Here is a 24,688-nt window from a genome sequence, read left to right as displayed (position 1 = left end):
CGAGAGCTACTTGCAGCTCACAAGGCTCCGAGCGTGGGCTCCACTCCGGTGCTGCAAGTCGCGGGAGACAGCGAGCAGAGCCGGCTTCAGCACCCCGGCTCAGTGCGCGCGGAAAGCGGCTGGAGGTGGCGCTTGCAGCCGGGCTGTGGGTGACCGGCCAAGGCGCCTCTCCTTCCCGATGTACCTGTCAGCTTCAGCCGGCTTCCTCCTGCGCTGCAGCCCTATCAGACAACTCGGGGAATTTGCAAACAAAACTTCTATTTAATGAACTCGGGTATTTTTTCCTCCCCAAATTAAAATCATCATTAGAGGCAATATTCAAAAGAACACTGTTTTCCCTCTGAGATAGAACATACAAAAAATGCAGGTTCTGGATGCTGCAATGGACCCATCGCCGGTCATTGACAGAGACAGAAGGTCGTTCTACGGAAGAGTGTGCGCACTTTTCCAGCTTCTGCTGCTGACCGGACTTCTCAAGGCACGTTGGACCCGTGCATTTCTGCCGCCGCGTGTCTGCCCCGTTTCAGTAAATTTAAATTTGCACATTGCAATAGCAAGTGGAACCTTTCAGATAAATGCATTATTTTGGCCCAGCTTTATTGTATCACTATTGTCTTTCAGAGTGCCTTTGCTGTCGAGGCGATTCGCGTCGCTGGAAGCGAGAGGACACTCCACCAGGTGTCACCGTATGAGTCGCTGGTGTTGGGTTACAATAGCGGTAAGTATCAAGGACTTTTGAGTGATAGGGGATGCTGCCGCCGCCGCCGAGTCAGGACACGCTGCATTCATGTTTACGTGGCGGAAAAAAAAAGGCTCTGATTGTAATTTGTGAGCCCAGAGTGTGAGATGTGCGACGGGTTTCACCACAACGCTAGAGGGTGCTCCGACCTAGGGAGGGCAGGTTACTGCGGCGTTTCAATGCTGGGTAACACAAATGGGGAACGTCAGGTTGGAACGCAAGACATTTCACCTCCAGAACTAAATGTTGCTCATTTTTGTCGTTTGTGCCTATCGAGGCAAGATCTGCGCTGATCTTAAATTTTATCCTGCTGATTTAACTTTTTATGGAAAAACATTTACAATTAAATTGAATTATTTCATATCAATCTTGTTTGCATGATAGAGTAAACTCCAGCAGATATTGGAAGTCCGCTTGCAAGAAGGTAAAGCTGGGGAACTCAGCGAGTGTGAGGAGGGAAAGTAATCTCACGTGTTGGAAATAAAACGGTCTGCATCAAAGATGAGATTATAGAGTACTAAAACGCAACATGTAAAATATATTTCAATTCTAAAAGTCTTAACTACTTGCTTTTATGTAAATTGGCTTATTATTGTCACAGATTAAAAACTTGGTTTTGATGCCGGCCAGGCAGATCGTTTCATTCCAACGGTGCATTGAGATGGAGATAGCTCAATGGAAAATAATAACAGAATGCGGGACAAAGTGTTCCGGTTCTGCGGGAAATGCTTTGCAGGCAGACAATAAGGTGCAAGACAGGTAGGGGGGAGAAGAGGGAGCGTCCGCAAGTGGTGAATGCGAGCTCGATTGCAACGTTTAAGAGAAGTGTAGGTACGTGGATGGCGGGGGTACGGAGGGGTAAGGTCACGGTGCAGGTCGATGGGAGGAGGCAGTTTAAATGGTTCGGCGCGGACTAGACGGGCCGAACGGCCTCTTTCTGTGCTGTACTTTATGACTGAAAAACTCAAAATCTCTGCAAATCTTAAACAAAAGCTTGTTCTCGTCATTTAAGGAAGTGAATTACAACGGCCAGCATCAGTAATCTAAAGGTTATCGACCATGGGTTCCAACCTTTAACAATTTGCTGGCTTCCTTCCTCTTCAATCTGTCAATCATTAGGTGTTCAAACAGATGGCCTCATATGTAGAGGATATTATTAAGTGCTATTATTGCCATGGAAACAAACATTTAATGCAAAAGGCAGTTTGCCTTGTCTTCACTTATTTACTAGGGATAATAAGAATGTTTTTTTATTTACATGGTTAGATGCCTTAAGAGGGACACTCTTTGTAAAATTCTATTTCCACATCACATGGACATCATTTTTATGAGTTTGATTTAAATAGAAACTCGTGCTTTCAAAATAGTTTATTGATATTAGGTTTTAGAAGTTATAGAACATAGAAATTACTGCACAGTACAGGCACCATGCCGTGCCTCCTCTTAAGACCATAGGACATAGAGCAGAATTAGGCCATTCAGCCCATCAAGTCAGCCACGTCATTCCTTCATGGCGGATTTAGTATCCCCGTAACCCTTAATGTCCTTACTAATGAGGAACCTACCAAGCCCAATGACTTGGCCACCACAGCCACCTGTGGTAATAAATTCCATAGGTTTCCCACCCTCTGGTTGAAGGAATTCCTCCTCATCGCTGTTTTAAAGGGACATCCTTCCATTCTGATGCAGAATCCTCTGGTCTTACACAATCCCAACATAGGAAACATCCTCTCCACATCCACTCTACCTAGGCCTTTCAACATTCGAAATCTGCTCTGATCAATTTAACCCTTCCCTCCTTCATAGCCCTCCATTATCTATCATCCATGTGCTTATCTAAGAGTTTCTTTAATGTCCCTAATGTATCTACCTCTACCGTCACCTCATTAGTTTGTCCCACACACTCACCACTCTCTGTGTAAAGAAAACCTCTGCCATCCCCCCTTACAGTTTTCTCCAATCACCTTCAAATTATACCCCCTGGTATTAACTATTTCCACCCTGAATTATATTTCGAAGTAGAATATGTGGTGGTATGGTAGCATGGTGGTTAGCACAACACTTTACAGTACAACCAGCCTGGGTTCAATTCCCACCAGTGCCCATAGGAGTTTGTATGTTCTCCCCATGTCCATGTGGATTTCCTCCAGGTGCTCTGGTTTCCTCCCACAGTCTAAAGACGTATCGGTTGGTAGGTTAGTTGGTCATTGTAAATTGTCCTGTGATTAGGCTAGGGTTAACTCGGGGCAGCACGGCTCGAAGGAAAGAAGGGCCTATTCCGCGCTGTGGCTCTAGAAATAAAAAAAAATAAATATGTGATGCAGAACTTAAAATTGAAACACTGTAGTGTAGTGGCATGAATTAACTAGTAGTCATTGTAATGTTGAGGTTGGAATGCTCAACTCATATGTTTGAAATGCAGTATTAATTCTGTGGAAATTAAGAAGTAGATTTGTGAGGTTATACAAGTTCAAGTGTTCAAGTGTCATGTACATCAATAAATGCATGCTTAATTCATGAAGTAATCCTTCTTGGTGTTTATGTTCAGCATCATTACATAGAATAATGAATGGGATTATTTTCCTCCATAATCAGACATTAAGTAGATTATGTATCCTAGGAAACTTGAGTTTTGACTTGCTTGTTGAATTAAATTACACAATAAAAGCACAGTCACAATCAAATTGCTGAACATATTATGACAGTTCCCCTTGTCTCGGAATCAATTGTCCACCTTGTACTAGTTATTTTTCCATGTAATAGTCACCAGAGGTTATCCACACCTCTGTGCCAGGAAAAAAGCAACCATTCATCTTTCCAGGATATGGTGTTGTGTGCTTCCATAATATCCATTAATAATAAGATAAGCCATTTTAAATGTGTTATTTATATACCTTTCTGGCAATTCTTATGATATATTACTGTTAACTCCAAATACAATCTTACCTACTATCATCAGTATGGCAACAGCTGGATAATTTATACAGACACAAATATTTGATTGCTTGTTAAAGGCCATATTTCCTTTAATACTTGTATTAATCTCTATATTCAGCTTCTTGTTTTAAAGGTACAGTAGATATGTTGGAGAAAGAAATAAACATGGTAAAGACATTATTTTAGGCATCTTTTATCAGCATAAGACTACTTCGAAGCACTGTTAAATTCCAGTGAATCCTATAAGAAATCATATGTGATCTAGATAAACCATCCCAAGGTGTTTCCCAGGAATGTGATCAGATAAGTTGATACTTGATAATTACCATGCTATGTTTGGCTTGCCTCTAAGTAGAAACAAAACTACTTATCAGAAGCATAATGATGTGATGTGGCCAATGCTGATCCTCTAGCTAATCCCTGGTTTCTGTGGAAGTGTCGCGGTCCATCACGGGCCCTCACCTGCAGACATCTTCTGCTTGAACTGCACTACTTGCCTCTGTTTGCTTTGGTAAACTCTTCACGGACAACATGAAGAATTGGGGGTGCCATGGTAGTGTAGCGGTTAGTGTGACTCTCTCAACCCAGATAAGTGTGAAGTGGTTCATTTTGGTAGGTCAAGTATGATTGCAGAATATAGTATTAATGGTAAGACTCTTGGCCGTGTGGAGGATCAGAATGATCTTGGGGTCCGAGTCCATAGGACACTCAAAGCAGCTGTACAGGTTGACTCTGTGGTTAAGAAGGCATACGGAGTATTGGCCTTCATCAACCGTGGAATTGAATTTGGGAGCCGAGAGGTAATGTTGCAGCTATATAGGACCCTGGTCAGACCACACTTGGAGTACTGTGCTCAGTTCTGGTCACCTCACTACAGGAAGGATGTGGAAGCCATAGAGAGGGTGCAGAGGAGATTTACAAGGATGTTGCCTGGATTGGGGAGCATGCCTTATGAGAATAGTTTGAGTGAACTTGGCCTTTTCTCCTTGGAGCGATGGAGGATGAGAGGTGACCTGATGGAGGTGTATAAGATGATGAGAGGCATTGATCATGTGGATAGTCAGAGGCTTTTTCCCAGGGCTGAATTGGTTGCCACAAGAGGACACAGATTTAAGGTGCTGGGGAGTAGGTACAGAGGAGATGTCAGTGGTTAGTTTTTTACTTAGAGAGTGGTGAGTGTGTGGAATGGGCTGCTGGCAACAGTGGTGGAGGCGGATCGATAGGGTCTTTTAAGAGACTTTTAGATAGGTACGTGGAGCTTAGTAAAATAGAGGGCTATGGGTAAGCCTAGTAATTTCTAAGGTAGGGACATGTTCGGGCCAAAGGGCCTGTATTGTGCTGTAGGTTTTCTATGTTTCTATTGCAGCTTGGGACATAGGGGTCAGAGTTCAATTCCGAAGTCCGCTGTAAGGAGTTTATACGTCCTCCATAAGAATGCATGGGTTTTCACCAGATGCTTGGTTTTCCCCCATAGCCCAAAGATGCACCGCTTAGTAGGTTAATTGTCACATAGGCTGGGGTGAAATAGGTAGGTTGCTGGGCAGTCGCCTTGAAAAGCCGGAAAGCCTGTTCCGCGTGATATCTGTAAATCAAATAAATAAAATAAAATAAAATAAACAAACAGGAGAATATGTAGATGCTGGAAATCCGAGCAACACACACGAAATGCTGAAGGAGCTCAGCAGCTCAGGCAGCGTCTATGGAAAAGAGTACATTTGATGCTTCAAGCCGAGACCCTTCAGCAGGGCTGGAGAAAAAAAAAGATGAGGAGTCGAAGCTAGAAGGTGGGGAGGTGGGAGGGGAGGAAGAGGCCCAAGGTGGCAGGTGAAACTGGGAGGGGGGAGGTAAAGAGCTGGGAAGTTGATTGGTGAAAGATACAGGGCTGGAGAAGAGAGGACAGAAGAATGTAAAGGGGATAGGCGCACCAGAGGGAAGTCATGGTTAACATGAATTTTTGTTGGTTTTCCTATTCTCAAGTTATGAAGTCTGTTCCTTAGACTATGTAATTACAGTGGTTCCCATTACGATGACAGGGAGATGATGTCTGCTCAGAGAACACTGAAGACAACCGTTTCTTCCAATTTATTTAAGTTAGCTTCAGTATTTTAAATTTAATATATCTGTGCACTTTAGTACTCAATTGTAAAGCATTTTAAAAAAATATTTGTAACAATATTTTTATTTCTAGCAGATCCCAGCTTTCACTGAATGTTTGTGAATGTCAAAGATGCTGCCAACTGTTCATCAGAGTGGCAGCATTGGTGGCAGGTGAGCCTGGGGACCGGGCTTCATTGGCAGGAAGAGCTCCCGTCAGGATGCTACCTGGGGCAAGGTAGTCAGCCATTTTGGGCCAATGGAAAATTTGTCCCAATATTTAAACTAGTATTGCAGTCAAGTTCAAAAGAGATTAACTTTATTTGTCACATGTACGTCGAAACATAGTCATAGTCATACTTTATTGATCCCGGGGGAAACTGGTTTTACATTCATGTTTACATACAGCATAATGTAAACATGAGAAAGTCTGCGATGCTGCAAGTCCAAAGCAACACACACAAACTGCTGGAGGAACACACATCAAAGTTGCTAGCGAACGCAGCAGGCCAGGCGGCATCTCTAGGAAGAGGTACAGTCGACGTTTCAGGCCGAGACCCTTCGTCAGGACTAACTGAAGGAAGAGCTAGTAAGAGATTTGAAAGTGGGAGGGGGAGGGGGAGATCCGAAATGACAGGAGAAGAGAGGAGGGGGAGGGATGGAGCCAAGAGCTGGACAGGTGATTGGCAAAAGGGATATGAGAGGATCATGGGACAGGAGGCCCATGGAGAATGAAAAGGGGGAGGGGGGGCAAAAAAATCCCGGAGGATGGGCAAGGAGTATAGTCAGAGGGACAGAGGGAGAAAAAGGAGAGAGAGAGAGAGAAAGAATGTGTGTATATAAATAAATAACAGATCGGGTACGAGGGGGAGGTGGGGCCTAGCGGAAGTTAGAGAAGTCAATGTTCATGCCATCAGGTTGGAGGCTACCCAGACGGAATATAAGGTGTTTTTCCTCCAACCTGAGTGTGGCTTCATCTTTACAGTAGAGGAGGCCATGGATAGACATATCAGAATGGGAATGGGATGTGGAATTAAAATGTGTGGCCACTGGGAGATCCTGCTTTCTCTGGCGGACAGAGCGTAGCAATGCTGGAGGAACTCAGCAGGTCAGGTAGCATCTATGGAAAGGAATAAACAATTGACGTCTCAGGCTGAGACCCTTCTTCTGGACACAGTGAAAAGGGTTGTTTTGCGTTAACGACCAGCACAGTCCGAGGAGTTGTAAGTCCGCAAGTGTTGGCACGTTTCCAGCACCAATGTAGCATGCCTCACTAATCCTAAGGTACGTCTTTGGACTGTGAGAGGAAACTGGAGCACCCAGAGGAAAGCCACGACAGGACATCACACATGTTTAAACTATAAAATCTTGTCGCTTTGCTATGTAGCCAGGCGACATAGATTAGCTTGGAACTTTTGTTTCTGTTTCATCTGTCATGAGTTAATTGATCTCAGCTGAAGCATGATCAGGAGTGGGACAGGAAGGGGAAGAATCCTCTTTGCAAATGGATTGAATGTGAGCATCAGATGAGGATGTAAAGGTGCTGGTAAACCAACAAAAGGAGAAACAGTAAACCTGTCCACAGATGCTCTCTGGCCTGCTAACTGCGCTTAGCAATTTTCCCATTTGTGTCAAAATCAGGTTTAATATCACTGGCATATATCGGCAAATTTGTTAACTTTGTGGCAGCAGTGAAATGCAATACGTGCTACCTGGGGCAAGGTATTGTAAATTATGTAAATGATGTAAATGTGTGTATATATATGTGTGTGTATATATATATATATAAAAAACATTAAATAAGTAGTACAAAATATAGGAAATAAAGAAAGTAGTGAGGTAGTGTTCATGGGTTCAAAGTTCATTTAGGAATCGGATGACAGAGGGGAAGAAGCTGTTTCTGAATCGCTGCGTGTGTGCCTTCAGTCTCTGTAACTCCTTCCTGATGGTAACAGTGAGAAAAGGCCATGTCCTGGGTGGTGGGGGTCCTTAATGATGGACACTGCCCTTCTGAGGCACCGCTCCTTGAAGACGTCCTGGGTACTATGGAGGCTAATGCCCGTGATGGAGCTGACTAATTTTGCAACTCTCTGCAGCGTACTTTGATCCTGTGCAGTAGCTCCCCCGCCCCCACCACCTCCATACCAATGGTGTTGCAGCTAGTTGGAATGCTGTCAGTGGTATATCTGTAGAAATATATGTTTTGGATTTCCAGTATCTATAGCTTTGTGCTTGACAATCCTGTCCCTGTCAGAGTGGCTGGGCTTTAATATCAGTGGGTCTAAATGAAAGCTGGAATGCACTACCAGAGAGAATGGTGGAGGTAGGTGCTTTCACAACATTTAAGTATTTAATGAGCACCTGAAAAGTCATAGCCCAGGTGTTAGAAAATAGGATTAGCTTACTGGGATTCCACCATATTTTAGTGGGTGGTTCTATTCCTACATGTTCCATATCTTGATTTTTTTTTTCTCTCCTCTAAAGCAAAGTTCCCTCATCTGCACGTACATCCCGCCGCTGCCTGGAAGGAGTTTGTACGTTCTCCCCGTGGCCGCGTGGATTTCCTCCGGGTGCTCCGGTTTCCTCCCACAGTCCAAAGGCATACCGGTTGATAGGTTAATTGGTCATTGTAAGTTGTCCTGTGATTAGGCTAGGGTTAAACCGGGGGATTGCTGGGCAGCATGGCTGAAAGGGCTGGAAGGGCCTACTCCACACTTTATCTCAATAAAAAAAGAGATAAATCAAGAAATACAAGTAGAGAGAAAGTATTGACACAAATTTGATGAGAGGTAACTTTATTTAGGATATTCAGGTAGTGAATTGTGAACTCTGAGTTTTCTTTAATAACTCAAACAGCCATAACACGAGGGACATGATGGCTGTGATGAATGTGCTGGGCAGAGGGACCGGTCTTCATGCCACCATGACCAGATAGACGACCCATTGCTGGTCCTACCATCTGGAAATGTAGACTGCTTGCCTTACACTGAGAGGTACCTGATCCAGGTGTCGACAGCCTATCATACTAACCCAGACCATCAGAGACTCCATCCCGAGTTCTTCCAGGACTCAGGATAGCCCTTACAACATTCTAAATGTCTCTTTAAAAAAAAAAGAATAAAAGCTGTAACAATTGAAGTAATTGATTAAAAATATAGGTGCATTAAACCATCCGAGGTTGCATGATTAATAAAAGAAGTAAGCTAAAACAAAATAATTTCAGTTAAAAAAACAGAACTAGCCTTTCCATTCACAAATCCACAGCCCTGCAGTCCCCAGTAAAATCAATGTTTTGGCAGGTTCCATGCCTGCTTGAGCCTGTTGCAGGATCAGAGAGATTTTTTTTTCATGCCATTATAATGCTGGGGGAATCTAGGCAAGCCCAGGCTTCACAGCTGGTCTCCACGTGGGACGCAGCGGTGAGGCAGACTGACAGATTCTGCATACCGAGTCTATCAGTAAGTCTGGGACTTGCACATTTGACTGTGAAAAAAAAAAATGAAAGTTGTGAACTTACTGTTATTTAACTAACTGAATGCTGCTCGTAGCCAGTAAGATCATACTGTCATGTCACCATAATATCTGGTGCAGATTAAGGCTTGTTCATGTAAGACAGAGCAGAGACAGAAGTGAATTATGAAGGTACAACCTGTTGAATGAAAGCCACACAAGTGAAAATCTGGCTGGAATTTATTCTTTTTTAACTTGTTAAAAAGTGTGCATAAATAATGCTTTTTTCCCCTTCCCAATAATAACTTCTTCTCATGAATGAATTCAAAGAAAGAATCAGAATTGGGTTTAATATCACTGACATATGTCATGAAGTGTGTTGTTCTGAGGCAGCTATACATTCCATGACATAAAGCCTGCTATAATTTACAATAAGAAATATACGGTATATAAAACATTACATTACATAGCGCGAAAAGAGAGCAAACGTAGTGAGGTCTCAGCCTGAAATGATAACTGTTTAGACATTTCCATAGATGCTGCCTGACCTGCTGAGTTCCTCCAGCACTTTGTGTGTGTTTCTCTGGATTTCCAGCACCTGCAGACTCTCTCATGTTTGTAGTGAGGTTCATGTGTCGGTTCACCGTCCATTCAGAAATCTAATTGCAGTGAAGAGGCTGTTCTTGAAGCTTTTTACTGTTCAATGCAGTCAAAGCACATTGTCCAACTCTGCATTAACTGGTTTACAGGAGCAAAGTGCAGCTCCTGACTGCTGATTTTCCCACGTGGAACAGGCATTTCAGTCCTCAGTGAGCTGTGCTAAGCAGCTTTGACAGATGAACTCTTTCATAAGGGAAAGGCTTTGCCTACCTGTCTGTCTCTTAGTGGAACTGACAAATGCCCAGGAAGCACTGTCATCATAATTTAGGAAAATTGTCTGAGCAAGGCCCATGAAACGGGCAAGCAAGTCAGAGGTGAGGTGAAGAAAGGGAGAATTAACCTGTCTTTTGCTTTTGATTTTTCACATGTCGAAGATCTTGAGTATTAATATTCAGTGAAGTGCTTCAATATACAATTCTACTTGCATCTTTCATAGGGGTACTTGAAATCCAAGCCAACTTAGATACAGCTTGCATACCATTTTCTGCAGATACATTTTAAGCCCACAATGATACTAAAGAACATTTGGGGTTGAAACAAATGCATGCAATAAATTGATGAGTCAATTAATGCTTGAGGAGTATTTGATGGCTCTGGGCCCATACTCACTGGAGTTTAGAAGAATGAGGAGGGAGACCTATCAAACATGGAAAGGCATACATAGAGTGGACTTGGAGAGGAAATTTCATGAGGTGGAGGATCGAAATAGAAGCATGACCCTTTAGGAGAGAGATAAGGAGGAATTTATTTAGCTACAGGATGGTGAATATGTTGAATTCATTACCACACACGGCTGTGAAGACCAAATGATTGGATATACTTAAAGCAGAGTTTGGTAGGTTGTTCATTAGTAAGGGTGTCGAAGGTTACAGGGAGAAGGCAGGAGAATGGAGTTGGGAGGGAAATTAAGTCAGCCATGATGGAATTGTGGAGAAGTCTCGATGAGCTGAATGGCTAAATTCTGCTCCTATAGTATGTTCCATTGATAAAAAATTTATATAATTTCAAAATACTAACATTGCATATATGATATTTTTATTCAGTGATGACCACACTTTTTTGAAGGTGATGTACGGTGCCTATAAAAAGTATGCACCCCCTTTGGAAGTTTTTGTGTTTTATTTCTTTACAACGTTGAATCTTAGTAGATTTAACTTGGCTTTTTTGACACTGGTCAACAGTAAAGATTCTTTAAAATCAAAATGAAAACGAATTTCTACAGATCAGTCTAAATTTATTACAATTATTAAACACAAAATAATTGATTGTGTAATTACTCATTCCCTTTAAGTCAGTATTTTGTAGATGTGCCTTTGACAGCAATTACAGCCTTGAGTCTGTGTGGAAAGGTCTATGTCAGCTTTGCACATCTGGACACTGCTATTTTTCCCAATTTGTCTTCACAATACTGCTCAAGCTCTGTCAGATTGCATGGGGATCATGAGTGAACAGATCTTTTCAAGTCTAGTCACAAATTCTCAATTGGATTGAGGTCTGGACTCTGACTTGGCTACTCCAGGGCATTAACTTTGTTGTTTTTAAGCCATTCGTGTGTAGCTTCCGCTTTATGCTTGGTGTCATTGTCTTTCTGGAAAACAAACTTTCTCCCAAGTTGCAGTTCTTTTGCAGATTGCATCAAGTTTTCCTCCAGGATTTCCCTGTATTTTGCTGCATTCATTTTACCCTCAGCCTTCACAAGCCTTCCAGAGCCTGCTGCAGTGAAGCATCCCCACAGCATGATGCAGCCACCACCATGTTTCATGATAGGGGTGGTGTATTTTTGATTATGTGCGGTGTTTGGCTTATGCCAAACATATCATTTAGCCTGAAGGCCAAAAAGCTCAATTTTGGTTTCATCAGACCATAAAACGTTCTTTCAGTTGATGTCAGAGTCTCCCACATTCCTTCTGGCAAACTCTAGCCAAGATTTCATATGAGATTTTTTCAACAGTGGCTTTCTCTTTGCCATTCTCCCACATAGCTGCAACTGTGAAGCACCCGGGCAACAGTTGTTGTATGCACAATCTTTCTCATCTCAGCCACTAAAGCTTCTAACTCCTCCAGAGTTGTCATGGGTCTCTTGGTGGCCTCCCTCACTAGTCCCCTTATCGCATGATCACTCAGTTTTTGAGATCAGCCTGCTCTAGGCAGATTTACAGCTGTTCCATGTTATTTCCATTTCTTGATGATTAATTTAACTGTACTCCAAGGGATAGTCAGTGACTTGGAAATTTTCCTGTATGCATCTTCAGACTTGTGCTTTTCAATAACCTTTTCGCAGAGTTGCTTGGAGTGTTTTTTTTTTGTCTTCATTGTGTAGTTTTAGCCAGGATACTGACTCACCAGCATTTGGAGCTTCCAGATACAGGTGTATTTTTACTACAATCAATTGAAACACCTTGACTGCAGACAGATCTCCATTTAACTAATTATGCGACTTCTAAAACCAATTGGCTGCACCAATGATGATTTGGTGTGTCATATTAAAGGGGGCGGATATTCATGCAACTATTTATTTTGTGTTCTATATTTGTAATTCATTTAGATCACTTTGTTGACACGAAAGAGTCTTTTATTCTGTTGATCAGTGTCAAAAAAGCCAAATTGAATCCACAGTGATTCACTGTTATAAAACAAAAAGCTTCCAGCGTGGTGAATACTTTTTATAGATACTGTGGCTTTAAAACTGACATATATTTATTTGTCCACAGAATATGAAATTGTGACTCCCTATGAAGCTGACAGCAGTGGGGATTACATCTCTCATGCAGTAATCCATCAGCAAAGAAAGAAGCGATCGATAGATAATGTTGATGATGAATCTCTCTACTTCAAACTTAATGGCTTTGGTCAGGAATTTCACTTGGAGCTAAGGACTTCTGAAGGCCTAATTTCTCCTGGATTTACAGTTCAGACCTTTGGGAAAGAAGGCTTAAAATCTGTAGAGCGTTATCACCCAAAGGAACTGTGCTTCTACCAAGGTGCTCTCGTATCCCATAACAACTCTTCTGTGGCACTTTCTACATGCAAAGGCTTGGTGAGTAAAATCAAGTATTTTTTTGCTAACTAAACATGAAAGGAGTGGATTAAAGAAGGATTACCAGCTTATTTCCCAAAATGTACTCATTTACAAAATATTATTTAGGTATTATTTTTGTAGTTGCATGTACATTTCAGTTCAGCTGTTGGTGAGGTGTCCAAACTTTAATCAACTGAATTCATTAATGGAAGTTTTTTTATTAATATGAAGTCCGGATTAATTTCATGATCAGGCTTGTAGTTCCCTGAGCTGTCTTCTCTATGAGCAGTGTTTTGAGCTGGGCAACCAGTATTCCGGTTGTCCCAACAACGAAGCTAATATCAACTTGATCGTGACAGCACTCCCTATCCATCACTGTCACTTGGTATACGGGTCTGCACAAGCATTGTTACGCACAAAATGTCAAGCAGACAGAATCACTGTGCTTACATAGATTTTTTATTCGGTTAAGTGTGCACGTAGCATTGTCTTGGCACTGTACATACTTTCAATTCAAGAGGAGTGGATCAAAAGGCTATGCAGGTTAGTCTTAAGGTTAGTCTTAGTCAACATTGTGACCTGAATTCCACTGGAAAATGTTACCTGCAGCTTTTGAACTTGATTATTACAATACTTGAGCATAAACCTGTCTGAGTGACGCAATATAGTCATCATTTCCCAGACCCAGTTGCGTGACTGGTTCGTCATGAACTAGGTGGGCTGAAGAGCCTGTTACTGTTCTGTGGGACTCTCTATACCTCTATGACTTCTATGTCATCCAAGGACAGAATGAGCAATGTCACAGGAAGCTTGTGTTTTCACTCCAGGTTGCATGCTATGCTGATTTGGGTATTTTGCCTTTTCTTCATTATGCTTTGGTTGAAACCATGCAGTTCCCTATGTAATGGCATGGTGAGTGCATTTCAAACAAAGGGACAATGCCTGAATAAGAAGGTGGGGTGGGGGTGGGGGTGGGGTGAGAAAAATAGCTAGAAGGTGATAGCTGAAGCCAGGTGGGTTGGAAAGATAAAGGGCTGGAGAAGAAGGAATCTGGTAGGAGAGCAGAGTGGACCATAGGAGAAAGGGAAGGAGGAGAGGACCCAGAGCCAGGTGATAGGCAGCTGAGAAGAGGTAAGAGGCCAGAGTGGGGAATAGAGGAAAAGTATCTGCACTGTTTGTCGTCTTTTGCAATTATATATTTTGTAAATTCTGTTGTATTTCTGTATTCCCTGTAAATGCCTGCAAGAAAGTGAATCGCAAGGTAGTACATACAGTGTATACACACTATACTTTGATAATAAATGTTCTACTTTGAAGTGTTATTGCTTTATCGTCCAAGTTTTAACTGGAAATTGAAACACTTCATTGCCAATGACTGTCCTCACTTTTGACGCTGATGGAGAGAAGTTCAGCGATGATGGTTGGATCCAGGACTATGCCCTGAGAAATTGCACAAGCCGAGGAGATCAGTGACTTCCCACATCAGAGGCTCATTCCAGGTTAGATGTCTGTATGAGTGGCGAGTCTTGGGTAGGGGCAGGAATCATGAGGGTCGGTAACCCCATCCCCCCCCCCCAGGTCACCAGGGTCAGAGGTCCATGCGAGTACAGAATGGAGGACTGAAGCTTGTACCAGAGCGTAGCAAGTCCAGAGTTAGAAGCCTGCAGGTCAAAAACCAAAGGTATATGCCAAAAGGAATCTTGAGGGCCTGGGTCACTGGGGTCGGAGGTCAGTATGAGTCCAGAAGATGAGGTCCGAAGGTCAAACCATTGATCAGCAAGTCTCGGGGTGAAGTTTAAAGTTGAAGGCCTGGTGTCTGCGAGTCTGGGAATCCAAAGACAACGACTGGAATCCCACAGGTTGCCTGTCTTTGGGCTGGAGGGCAGTCTGTGTGTGGGGAGTGGGTGGGTAGGAGGGATGGGAAACTGTCTTGTTTTGCAGTTGTTTTGTTGCTGCTCGTGTTGTTCTGCGGAACACTGTGGACGAGCGATGCCGGCAACGGAAAGTATGGACACTTGCGGCCTGGCCCCAGCACATCCTGCTTGTTGTATGTTTCGTGTACATTTGATAAGTTAATCTGAGTGTGTGTTGGTGTACTGGGGGAAAAGTATGCAATGACAACAATCATTTTTAGTCTTTGGTATACCTCCAGCTAGTGAAAATTATGCCCCTTATCCCTGCTGACTTAAGCTCTGTTAAGACTGATTTGTTCCAGATTTTGTGAAATGTTGTCTCGCTGTCAAGGGCAACCTATCCTTTACTTGAATTCAGCTGCCTTGTCCATGGAAGCCTATAATGAAGTTCACAATCAGCAGTGAGATCAGTATAGATAAGAGTTGAGTAGTTGTCATTTGAAGAAGATGGCTCCAGCAAACAACGTGACTGACAGCAAGATCCTTTAGACAGTTCATGAAACTACTTCTTTGAGGGCTTCTTCTTTCAACTATGATTCTGCTACTATTGGAACCAGTGATCTACATTTTGAATGTGTGTTTTTGGGCGGATTGAGCAATCTGGTGCTTTGCTGTCTCCGAGGAATTCGGCACGGTTTTGCGCAGAGTGTGCAGCCAGGAGACCAAGAAACCTGGAGATGGGGTTCAAACCCACGATGAGCTCCATTTCTCATCAATCTCGCCGATTAAAGCGTCAAGAAATTTGATTTGCTCGGTCTTTTTAATTTTGGAGTATTCCATGAGGTGTTTGCGCTGATTTTGATCATTTACAGTCAATCAAAAGAACATGGCAGCGTGCACTGAATTCCTCCGTCAATATCAATTAGGAACTAATACACAGTTTTATCGTACTGTGGTAGTATTGACAGTGTTCTAATTAGTTCTGTATTTCATTTAAGTAATAATTTGTAACTCAGTTAAACAGTAGTTCGTCTTTTTTTTATAACTTTTTAACTATTTCCATGAAAATTTAGCTAATTGACCAATATATACTTGTCCCAATGTGTCCCATTTAACCAGAATCCACTGTATTTATATAATCTCTGTACAGGTGACAGATTGTCATGGTGCACTGAATGTTGCTGCTTCTTTCCCAGTCACCCAAATCCGTGATAGAGGATGTGTTAGAATCTGCTTCACTATAAAGCCCTTGTCTTTGGTAATCAATGTATGCCATTAACAGAGTACTCTGGGAACATGTGGTTTTACCTGTGTGGATAGCTTATTCAATTAGACCAGTAGCTGCTGATTAATTCTCAGTAATTATTCCTGTTATTCTGCAGCTCATGAGAACTAAGCAGCATCGCGATCTTGAAATGTCAGTGAAAGATAGCTCGTGGTTTCAGCACCGTTTTGGCTTTATGAATGCATTCTGATGGATTTGGCAGCCAGCGATCTACATCTGGCTCCTCAGTAACCAAGTGATGAAGTTCCTGTGCATCAGAAAATGCTGAGTTTGACTTTGATCAGCATACAAAGTGGAGCTTTGCTAAAGAGGTTTAATTCTGCATACTTTAAGCACTAGTTAATTCAGTATTACAACTACGTTTATCTTTCGTTTGTGCACATTTTTGGTAGCTTTTACACTTTATTCCACATTGTTTTACTTTATTCTGGCTCAATTCTGTGTAATGTTTTGATCTGTATAAATAGTAAACAAGACACACGTGACATTAATAAACAAAATCCAGTGCTTCTACCTCTGAAAGTTTCTACTCTCAAAATCTTCAAATGTGTCTAATAATTGAAGCATACACAAACTTGAAAGATAAAAACAGTTGTAGTACTGAAGTCCATTTTATCATACAAGGGGTCTACACCACATTGAACACAAAATATTCTGCAGATGTTGGAAACCCAGAGCAATGCACACAAAATACGAGAGGAACTCGTCAGGTGGAACGTGTGGCGTGTTTTTTTTCCCTGAAGTTCCGGTTTCCTACCACAATCCAAAGCCGTAACAGTTAGTAGGTTAATTATTCATTGTAAATTGTCCAGCGATTAAGCTAAAATTGAATCAGGGGTTCCTGGGCCAGCATGGCACGACAGGCCAGAATGGCCTACACTATGCTTTATCTCGAAATAAGTAAATAAAAGTGGGATAGAAACCTGATGGTTGGTGCTTTTGGACTTCTGTGGGAGAGGGTAGAAGAGTGAATATGTGGCGTTGGTAGTATCCTTGATTAGGCTGACTACTGAAGTGATAAGAAATATAGAGCAAGTTCGTTTAGAGGGAGACTGGTTCCCGTGTTGTGCTGAGCTGTATCCACGGGATGTAATAGCTGAATTCTAACTTTAATTATGTCACTATTAGAAATTTATTTTGATAAATTTTACATTATTATATGATAGATCGCCCATAAAATAGGACATATTGTAGGAGAGGTGAAGGTGGGGCTGTGGTTATATACCGCATGATTTAAGAAGTAAATTACATGATATTGTATTTTTTCAGTGGTTACGTCCTATATATTTGTTACGTTTATTTCACCAATTGGCACTTTGTAAGATTTTCATGTTTGATAGATCTGGTTTCTTGTCAGTTCTTTCTTGGCATAGCTTTAGGCAATGGGTATGAATTCATAATTGCCAGTGTGGTGTTCAGTATAGTTTGTGGGAACATTTTATGGTGGTAGTTGGTGTTAAGCTGAAACAACTGTCTTAAAGTGATAGCTTTTGTCCTACTTTCTAATGGTATGATAGACTTGAATGGGTGTGCAAAGAGAAATTAAATGAACTTTTTTATGAAACAGCGTTGGAAACTATTAACACAAATGATTCTGCAGGTGTTGGAAATCAAGAGCAACACACACAAAATGTGAGAGGAACTCATCACAGGTGGAATGTGTGAGTGTGTGTGTGTGTGTGTGTGTGTGTGTGTGTGTGTGTGTGTTTTTTCCGGGTGCTCTGGTTTTCTACAGCAAGGCAAAGTTGCACCAGTTGGTAAGTTAATTGTTCATTGTAAATTGTCTGGTAAATTGTAAGCCAGAGTTGAATTCCGTTTGACAGGGTGGCATGGCTCAATGGGCGAGGAGAGCCTACTCCTTCCAAAGTTCAAAATAAATTTATTATCGGAGTACATAGATGTCAGTATATACAACACCGAGATTCGTTTTCTTGTAGGCATTCTCAGTTAATCAAAGAAACACAATAGAATCAATGAATGACCACACCCAACAGGATGGACAAATAACCAATGTGCAAAAGACAACGAACTGCAAATATATAAAAAAGTAATAATAATTATAAATAAATAAACAATAAATATTGAGAACATGAGGTAAAGAGATCTTGAATTGAGACCGTAGTTTGTGGGAACAGTTCAGTGATGGAGTGAATCAAGTTTCCCCTCTGGTTCAAGAGCCTGATGGTCAAGTGGTAATAATTGTTCATGAACCTGGTGGTGGTCCAGAGGTTCATGTAACTTCTTCCTGATGGCAGCAGTGAGAAGACAGCATGACCTGGGTAGTGATGATCCCTGATGTTGGATGCTGCTTTCCTGCGACAGTGCTCCACTTAGATGTGCTCAGTAATGGGGAGGGCTTTACCCGTGATAGACTGGGCCATATCCGCTACTTCTTGCAGGATTCTCCATTAAGGGTATTGGTGTTTCCATACCAGGCCATGATGCAACTGTGAAATACTCCTCCACCACACATCTATGGAAGTTTGTCAAACTTTTGGTTGTCATGCTGAATCTTCCATAAACTTCTAAGGAAGTAGAGGCTCTATTGTGCTTTCTTTGTAATTGCACTTGTGTGCTAGGCCCAGGACACATCCTCTGAAATGATAACGCTGAGGAATTTAAAGTTGCTGACCCTCTCCACCTCTGATCCCTCAAAGAGGAATGGTTCATGGATCTCCAGTTTCCTCAGCCTGAAATCAATAATCAGCCCTTTGGTCTTGCTGACATTGAGTAAGAGTTGTTGTTATGGCATCAGTCATACGGATTTTCAGTCTCCCTCCTATATGCTGATTCGTCATCACCTTTGATCTGGCCAATGATAGTGGCGTCATCAGCAAACTTAAATAACGCTTTGGAGCTGTGCTTAGCCGCACTGTCGTGAGTATAGCTTGTGTAGCACAGGAGCACTACAGCGTGGTGACGGCACTTGGCTGGGCCCTGGCCTTGCCCGTCGGTGCTGCCATCTTGTGTTCAAGCAGTGGAATAACAGGTTGGATTGCATGTGCAACACGCACAACACGCTGGAGGAGCTCAGCAGGTCAGGCAGCATCCGTGGAAATGAGCAGTCAACGTTTCGGGCCGAGACCCTTCGTCCAGTGTCTATACACTTCCGGGAGACTGTACCACCGGTTGCCGGACATTGTCACTCTGGGTCTTGGACTATATATATTAAATTTTATTTTGATGGAATATGCTTCTTTGCTTGCTATTTTGAATTATATTATTCACTATTTTGAAACTTGTTTGCTATTTTGAAGGTTTTGCACCTTAGCCCCTGAGGAATATTGTCTCATTCAGCTGTGTCTCTGTGCGGTTTGAATGATAATTAAACTTGATTTGGTTTGATAAAGCGAGTAGAGCCGGGGTCTGAGTACACAAGCTGTTGCAGTTCAGAACAATAAAGACAGAATGGTCAGACTAAGGAGCAGTGCAGTTCTGTAAATTTTATTTTAAGTTAATCCCAACCCTGACAGCTTTCCAGCTCAGTCAACACTGACCTGTTTCGTGCTGCTGCCCTTCATTTTACATTCTGCATAACCTTAATGCTGGAACAAAGTTCTGCCCCTTTAACTTGTTATTGACTTCTGTAAGATGGAAATGCGTCCGATTGGTGTCGTGTGTTAAATTACTAAGATTTAATGGGGCGGCATGATAGTGCAGTGTTAACATAAGACTGTTACAGCGCTAGCGACTGGGGATCAATTCTGTCACCAAAGGCTTTGTACATTTTCCTTGTCACCATGTGAGTTTCCTCCAGTGCTCTGGTTTCCTCCCACATTCCAAAGACATGCGGATTAGTAGATTAATTGGCCACGTGGGTGTAATTGGGAAGTGTGGACTCATTAGTCCGGAAGGACCTGTAATCTCGAAGTAACATAAAATAGAAGAACTAAAATTCCCATTGGGGAAGTGAAGTGACCAATATTCACAGCTGATTTGTACCAAGGGAGCAATTTGTTTGAATCTGATATCCTTTACCTTTGTCAGAAAGAAACAGCTTGTATTTTCAGCCTGGCTACTAATAATTGAGCTGTTTCCTTACTGGATGCTGGAAGCCCCTGGGAACTGAATATAGTAGCACAGGTGTCAGGAGAAGTGGAAGAAGTCCAAGTTTCAATTTGTATCTTATGTGGAAGAATAAAACATATTGTGATTATTAAGGAGAGAAAAAATTATGTGTCTTTGAGGAGGCTGTGTGTGCAGTTGTGAATGTGCTGAAATAAATGGAATTTTGTAATGGATTATTTCAGATTTCACATATCTGAGATGGATTAAATTATTAGAATATTGATCTATTGCAGGATACAAAATTCAGACAAATGCATGAGTTGCTTGTATATAACAGTAAATCACTTTAATCATAATGGAAACCAGTGAATGAAGCTCTATGTATATATTGCATTTTTCTCCAGTCCTGAAAACTGTCGGCGATCCGTGCCAGTCAAGTGTTCAGAGTGAAAGGTTCAGTCACTGCACTTGGTTTCCAGATGGAACACTGCTGTTTGAAGTTCTATGATTGAACTTCTCCAACTTCCTCTGGCTTCTTACGATCAGCCTTGAAAATGTCTGGCATATTCTCAAATGCACTTGAACTTCATCCAGCTGCTGGCAGCTTCCTACAATATGTGGACTGTGGTCAGTGCTATGTGCTATTTATTTTTTGACCAGGCTTTCGTCGTATTTTACTCAATGTTGGTTTTATCTTTGGTAATTAATAATAATGCAGCAAATGTATACGAGGATTATGGATTAGTGATACATTTGCCATGGGTGGAATTTTGCCTCATTTGCCTGGATTATAGTGAAATATATTTCAATTAAAAGTCATTATAGGTTGAATTTGAAATGAAATTCCGGAGTTAGTAGATTTTTGCTTCATTATAATAATATTGGAATAATGTTTTAAAATATTTTGCATAACAATCATTTGCCATTCACTTAACACACATCCCGTGACACCCTATTCTGTCTGTGCAGTGCATTTAATATTTCAGTCATATTTGAGTAGTATTGTAAATAGATTGTTTGATTAAGCATTCTTCGTTTATTTACATAACTCATTACAGATTATATGCAAGAAGTAAGTGAATGGCATACGTCATTACGTCACCACATTATATGTGAGCACCTCACTAAAGAAAGGAAAATCTAAGTAAACAAGTATCCAGCTGCTGTGTTTTTCCTTCAATTAGTTTCTGAAGTTATGAAATATAACAATGACTATGAGGAAGTTTTTAAACAAATCTGAGATGACTAACTACCTGTTGAAGCACAGCATGTTTTTCTTTGGAAGGGGAGAGAGACGTTTGAGTTAAAATAAAGTGCAGCAAGTTTTTCTTCAGAAGTTGAAAGAGATGCTTGTGTTTTTACAAAAGACACAAAATAGATTAAGTTAACAAGCAACGAGTATGGTTACATAAGCAGTGAATACGGGGTAATAACAAATTTTAAAAAAGCAGAAATTGTTGGTCATATTAGAAAGATAGATGTTCTTGATTGCACAACAGAGAACTGAGTGATGTATACTGAATAACTTGAGCAGTTTCTTGAAACAAATGAATTAGCCAATGCAAAACTAGTGCTGGTGTTGCTGAGTGTAATAGGTGGAAAACCATAAAGTTTGTTTAGAAGTTTAACTGCTCCAATCAAACCAGCGGAAATGAGTTTTATTATATTGTGAATGTAATGAAGAGACATTTTGAACTGAAACTATTGTTGATTGCAGAATGTTTTAATAGATGTTCAGTCGCTATTCACTTCTACCCCCACCCCCCATCAAGAAGGCTTCAAAGCTCTCCACTTCTTTCTTGACAAAAGAACCATCCAGTCCTCTTCCACATCCACCTTCCTACGTCTGGCAGAACTGGTCTTCACCATGTACAATTTTTCCTTTGGCTCCTCCGACTTTCTCCAAACTCAAGGGGTAGCCTCGGGCACTTGCGTGGGCCCCAGCTATGCTGGCCTCTTAATTAGCCACGTAGAACAGTCCATATTCAAAGCCTTCCCCGGTTATACTCCCGAGTCTTCCTTCATTGGTGCTGCTTCGTGCACCCAAACTGAGCTCATCGATTTTATAAACTTTGCCTCTAACTTCCACCCTGCCCTTATATTCACTTGGTCCATCTCAGCCACCTCCTTCCCCTTTCTCAATCTTTTTGTCTCCATCTCTGGAGACAAGCTGTCAACCAACATCCTTTGTAAGCCTACTAATTCCCATGGATACCTTGACTGTACCTCTTCTTCCCCACCCTCCCAACCACCAGTCTCCTGTAAAAATGCTACTCACTTTTCGTAGTTTCTTTGCCTCCCCCACATTTGTTCCCAGAATGTGGCTTTCCATTCCAGGACTTCAGAGATGTCCTTGTTCTTTAAAGAACGGGGATTTCCTTCCCCCACTGATGCTTCCTTAACCTGCATCTCCTCCATTTCCCATACATTTGCGCTCTTCCTGCCACTTTAACAGAGATAGAGTTCCTCTTGTCTTTCCCTACCACCCCATAAGCCTCCGCATCCAACACATTATCCTCCGTAACTTCTACCATCTCTGAAGGGATCCTACCACTAAACCTACCTTTACTCCCCTCCTCTCTGCTTTCTGCAGGGATTGTCCCCCCATGGTTCCTTTGTCCATTCACACCTCCCCACTAACCTCCCTCCCGGCACTTATCCCTGCAAGCAGCCAAAATGCTACACCTGCCCGTTCACCTCCTCCCTCACCTCCATTCAGGGCTCCAAACAGTCCATCCAGGAGAGGCAAGGCTTGACCTGTGAATCTGCTGGGGTCGTATATTTTATCTGCTGCTCACAATGCAGCCTGCTCTACATTGGTGAGACCCACCATAAATCGGGGCATAGCTTCATCGAGCACCTCTGCACCATCTGCCACAGGCGGGACTTCCTGGTAGCCAAACATTTTCTGATTCCCATCCTGTTCCTACCTGTCAGTTCATGGCCTCCTCTTGTGCCATGATAAGACCACGTATAGGGTGGAAGAGCAACACCTTATATTTTGTCTAGGTAGCCTCCAACCTGATGACATGAATATCGGTTTTACCTTCCGGTAAACAAATTCCACATCGCCTCCCCCCTCCCATCCTCTATTCCCAACTCTGACCTTTTACCTCTTCACCTGCCTATCACTTCCCTGGGTCTCTTCTTCCTCCCCTTTCTCCTATCAGATTCCTTCTTCTCCAGCCCTTTACCTTTTCTATCCACCTGACTTTGTCTGTCATCTACTAGTTACCCTCCTTCCCTTCCCCCCACCTTTTTACTCTGGCATCTTCCCATTTCCTTCTCAGTCCTGAAGAAGGGTTGCAGCTTAAAATGTCAACTATCTCTTAATTTCCATAGATTCTGCCTGACCTGCTGAGTTCTTCCAGCATTCTGTGTGTGTTGCTTTAGAATGTTCTATGTTTCAAACAAGGAATCAAAAGGAATGGGATCCATTTATAAATTGAAGAAATTGTCCAAGCATTATCAGGTCAGTGATGGGTTTTCTGATGCATGGAGAGATTATTTAGTTTGTGAAATTGTTCAAGAAAGCATTCAGAAACAGCTCCTAACTCAAGCACAACTCACATTTAAAAGAGCAGTTGAAATGGCTGTATCAATGGAAACCTGAGACACAGTTGAGTAGCAGTCAGGAGTGAATGTGAGCATGAACAAAATTGCAATGTCTAAACAGAAAACTGCCTGAAGAAACAAATTGTGTTGCCGTTGTTGCAGGAGTTCACATACACCAGACCAAGGCAGGTTTAAAGGTGAAAGTTGCAGAAAATAAAGTTTAGTTGGAGCGTGTTGGGAAGTCAAAAAATAAACTGCACAGGAAAGAGAAACAGATAAAAATAATCAAGTTTTAGTTTTGAAAGGAGCATTAATCTGCATGCAGCTGGTGAAAAACCTGATAATGATGAGAGTGATTCAGGACTGAACAGCCTTGAGATTTTCCATGTGAAAACTAGCAAAAGACAAACTTCACCAGAAGGGAATGGCAAATTAATTAAAATGGAATTGGACACCATTTCAGTTATTCCACAAAATGTCTTTGAACAACATTTGAAAGATATTCAACTGAAGCCTGCAGATGTTCACCATTTGCATACAGCATCCCTTTCAATAGAGTCAACTGGAAGTGAATTAAGAGAGGTACTGGATGATGCCACAGCAGTTTTCAAGGATAGCATTGGAAATCTCAATCATATCAAGGATAAAATAGTGTTAAATGAAAGTGGCGCACCCAAGTTTTACAAAACCCTCCAGTTCCTTATACCACCCATGATTAAATTAGCCAGTGAGCTAGATCCAGTATCATTGGTCCTAGTAGCCAAGAAGGATGGGCCCTGACAGGATCTGTGGTGATTTTAAGGTCACCATCAACTCATTACTGAAAGTAGATCAATACCCTCTGCCCAGGATAGACGATATCTTTGAAAACTTTTCTGGAGGGAAACACTTCAGCAAAGTGGACTTAGCTGACGCCTACCTACAGATGGAGATGGAAGAAGAATCTAAAGTGTTTCTCATTATAAGTACTCACAAAGAGCTTTATCACTATATTCCTGCACTCTGGCAGGAAGCTATGGACCAGCTCAGGTACACAGTGTTACCTGGATAACATCATTGTAATCAGTGAGGATGGCAAGGAACATCCC

At 41.9% G+C, this 24,688-nt stretch overlaps 1 protein-coding gene across 1 annotated transcript in view; it reads left to right on the top strand.

Annotated features, from left to right (window-relative positions):
* The first annotated feature begins 382 nt into the window (after positions 1–382).
* The window catches only part of LOC134357686 (A disintegrin and metalloproteinase with thrombospondin motifs 16), a 201,757-nt gene continuing 177,451 nt past the window's right edge, over positions 383–24,688 (top strand). Inside the window, exons 1-3 of the mRNA XM_063069305.1 lie at positions 383–478; positions 622–718; positions 12,592–12,917. Coding sequence (XP_062925375.1) covers positions 383–478; positions 622–718; positions 12,592–12,917 — 519 coding nt within the window. The remainder of the gene's footprint in view (positions 479–621; positions 719–12,591; positions 12,918–24,688) is intronic.

Source organism: Mobula hypostoma, chromosome 17 (genome assembly GCF_963921235.1).
Source record: "Mobula hypostoma chromosome 17, sMobHyp1.1, whole genome shotgun sequence".
Lineage (NCBI taxonomy): Eukaryota > Metazoa > Chordata > Chondrichthyes > Myliobatiformes > Myliobatidae > Mobula > Mobula hypostoma.
Note: the sequence above shows the minus strand (reverse complement) of the source record. Positions and strands in the feature narration are given on the sequence as shown.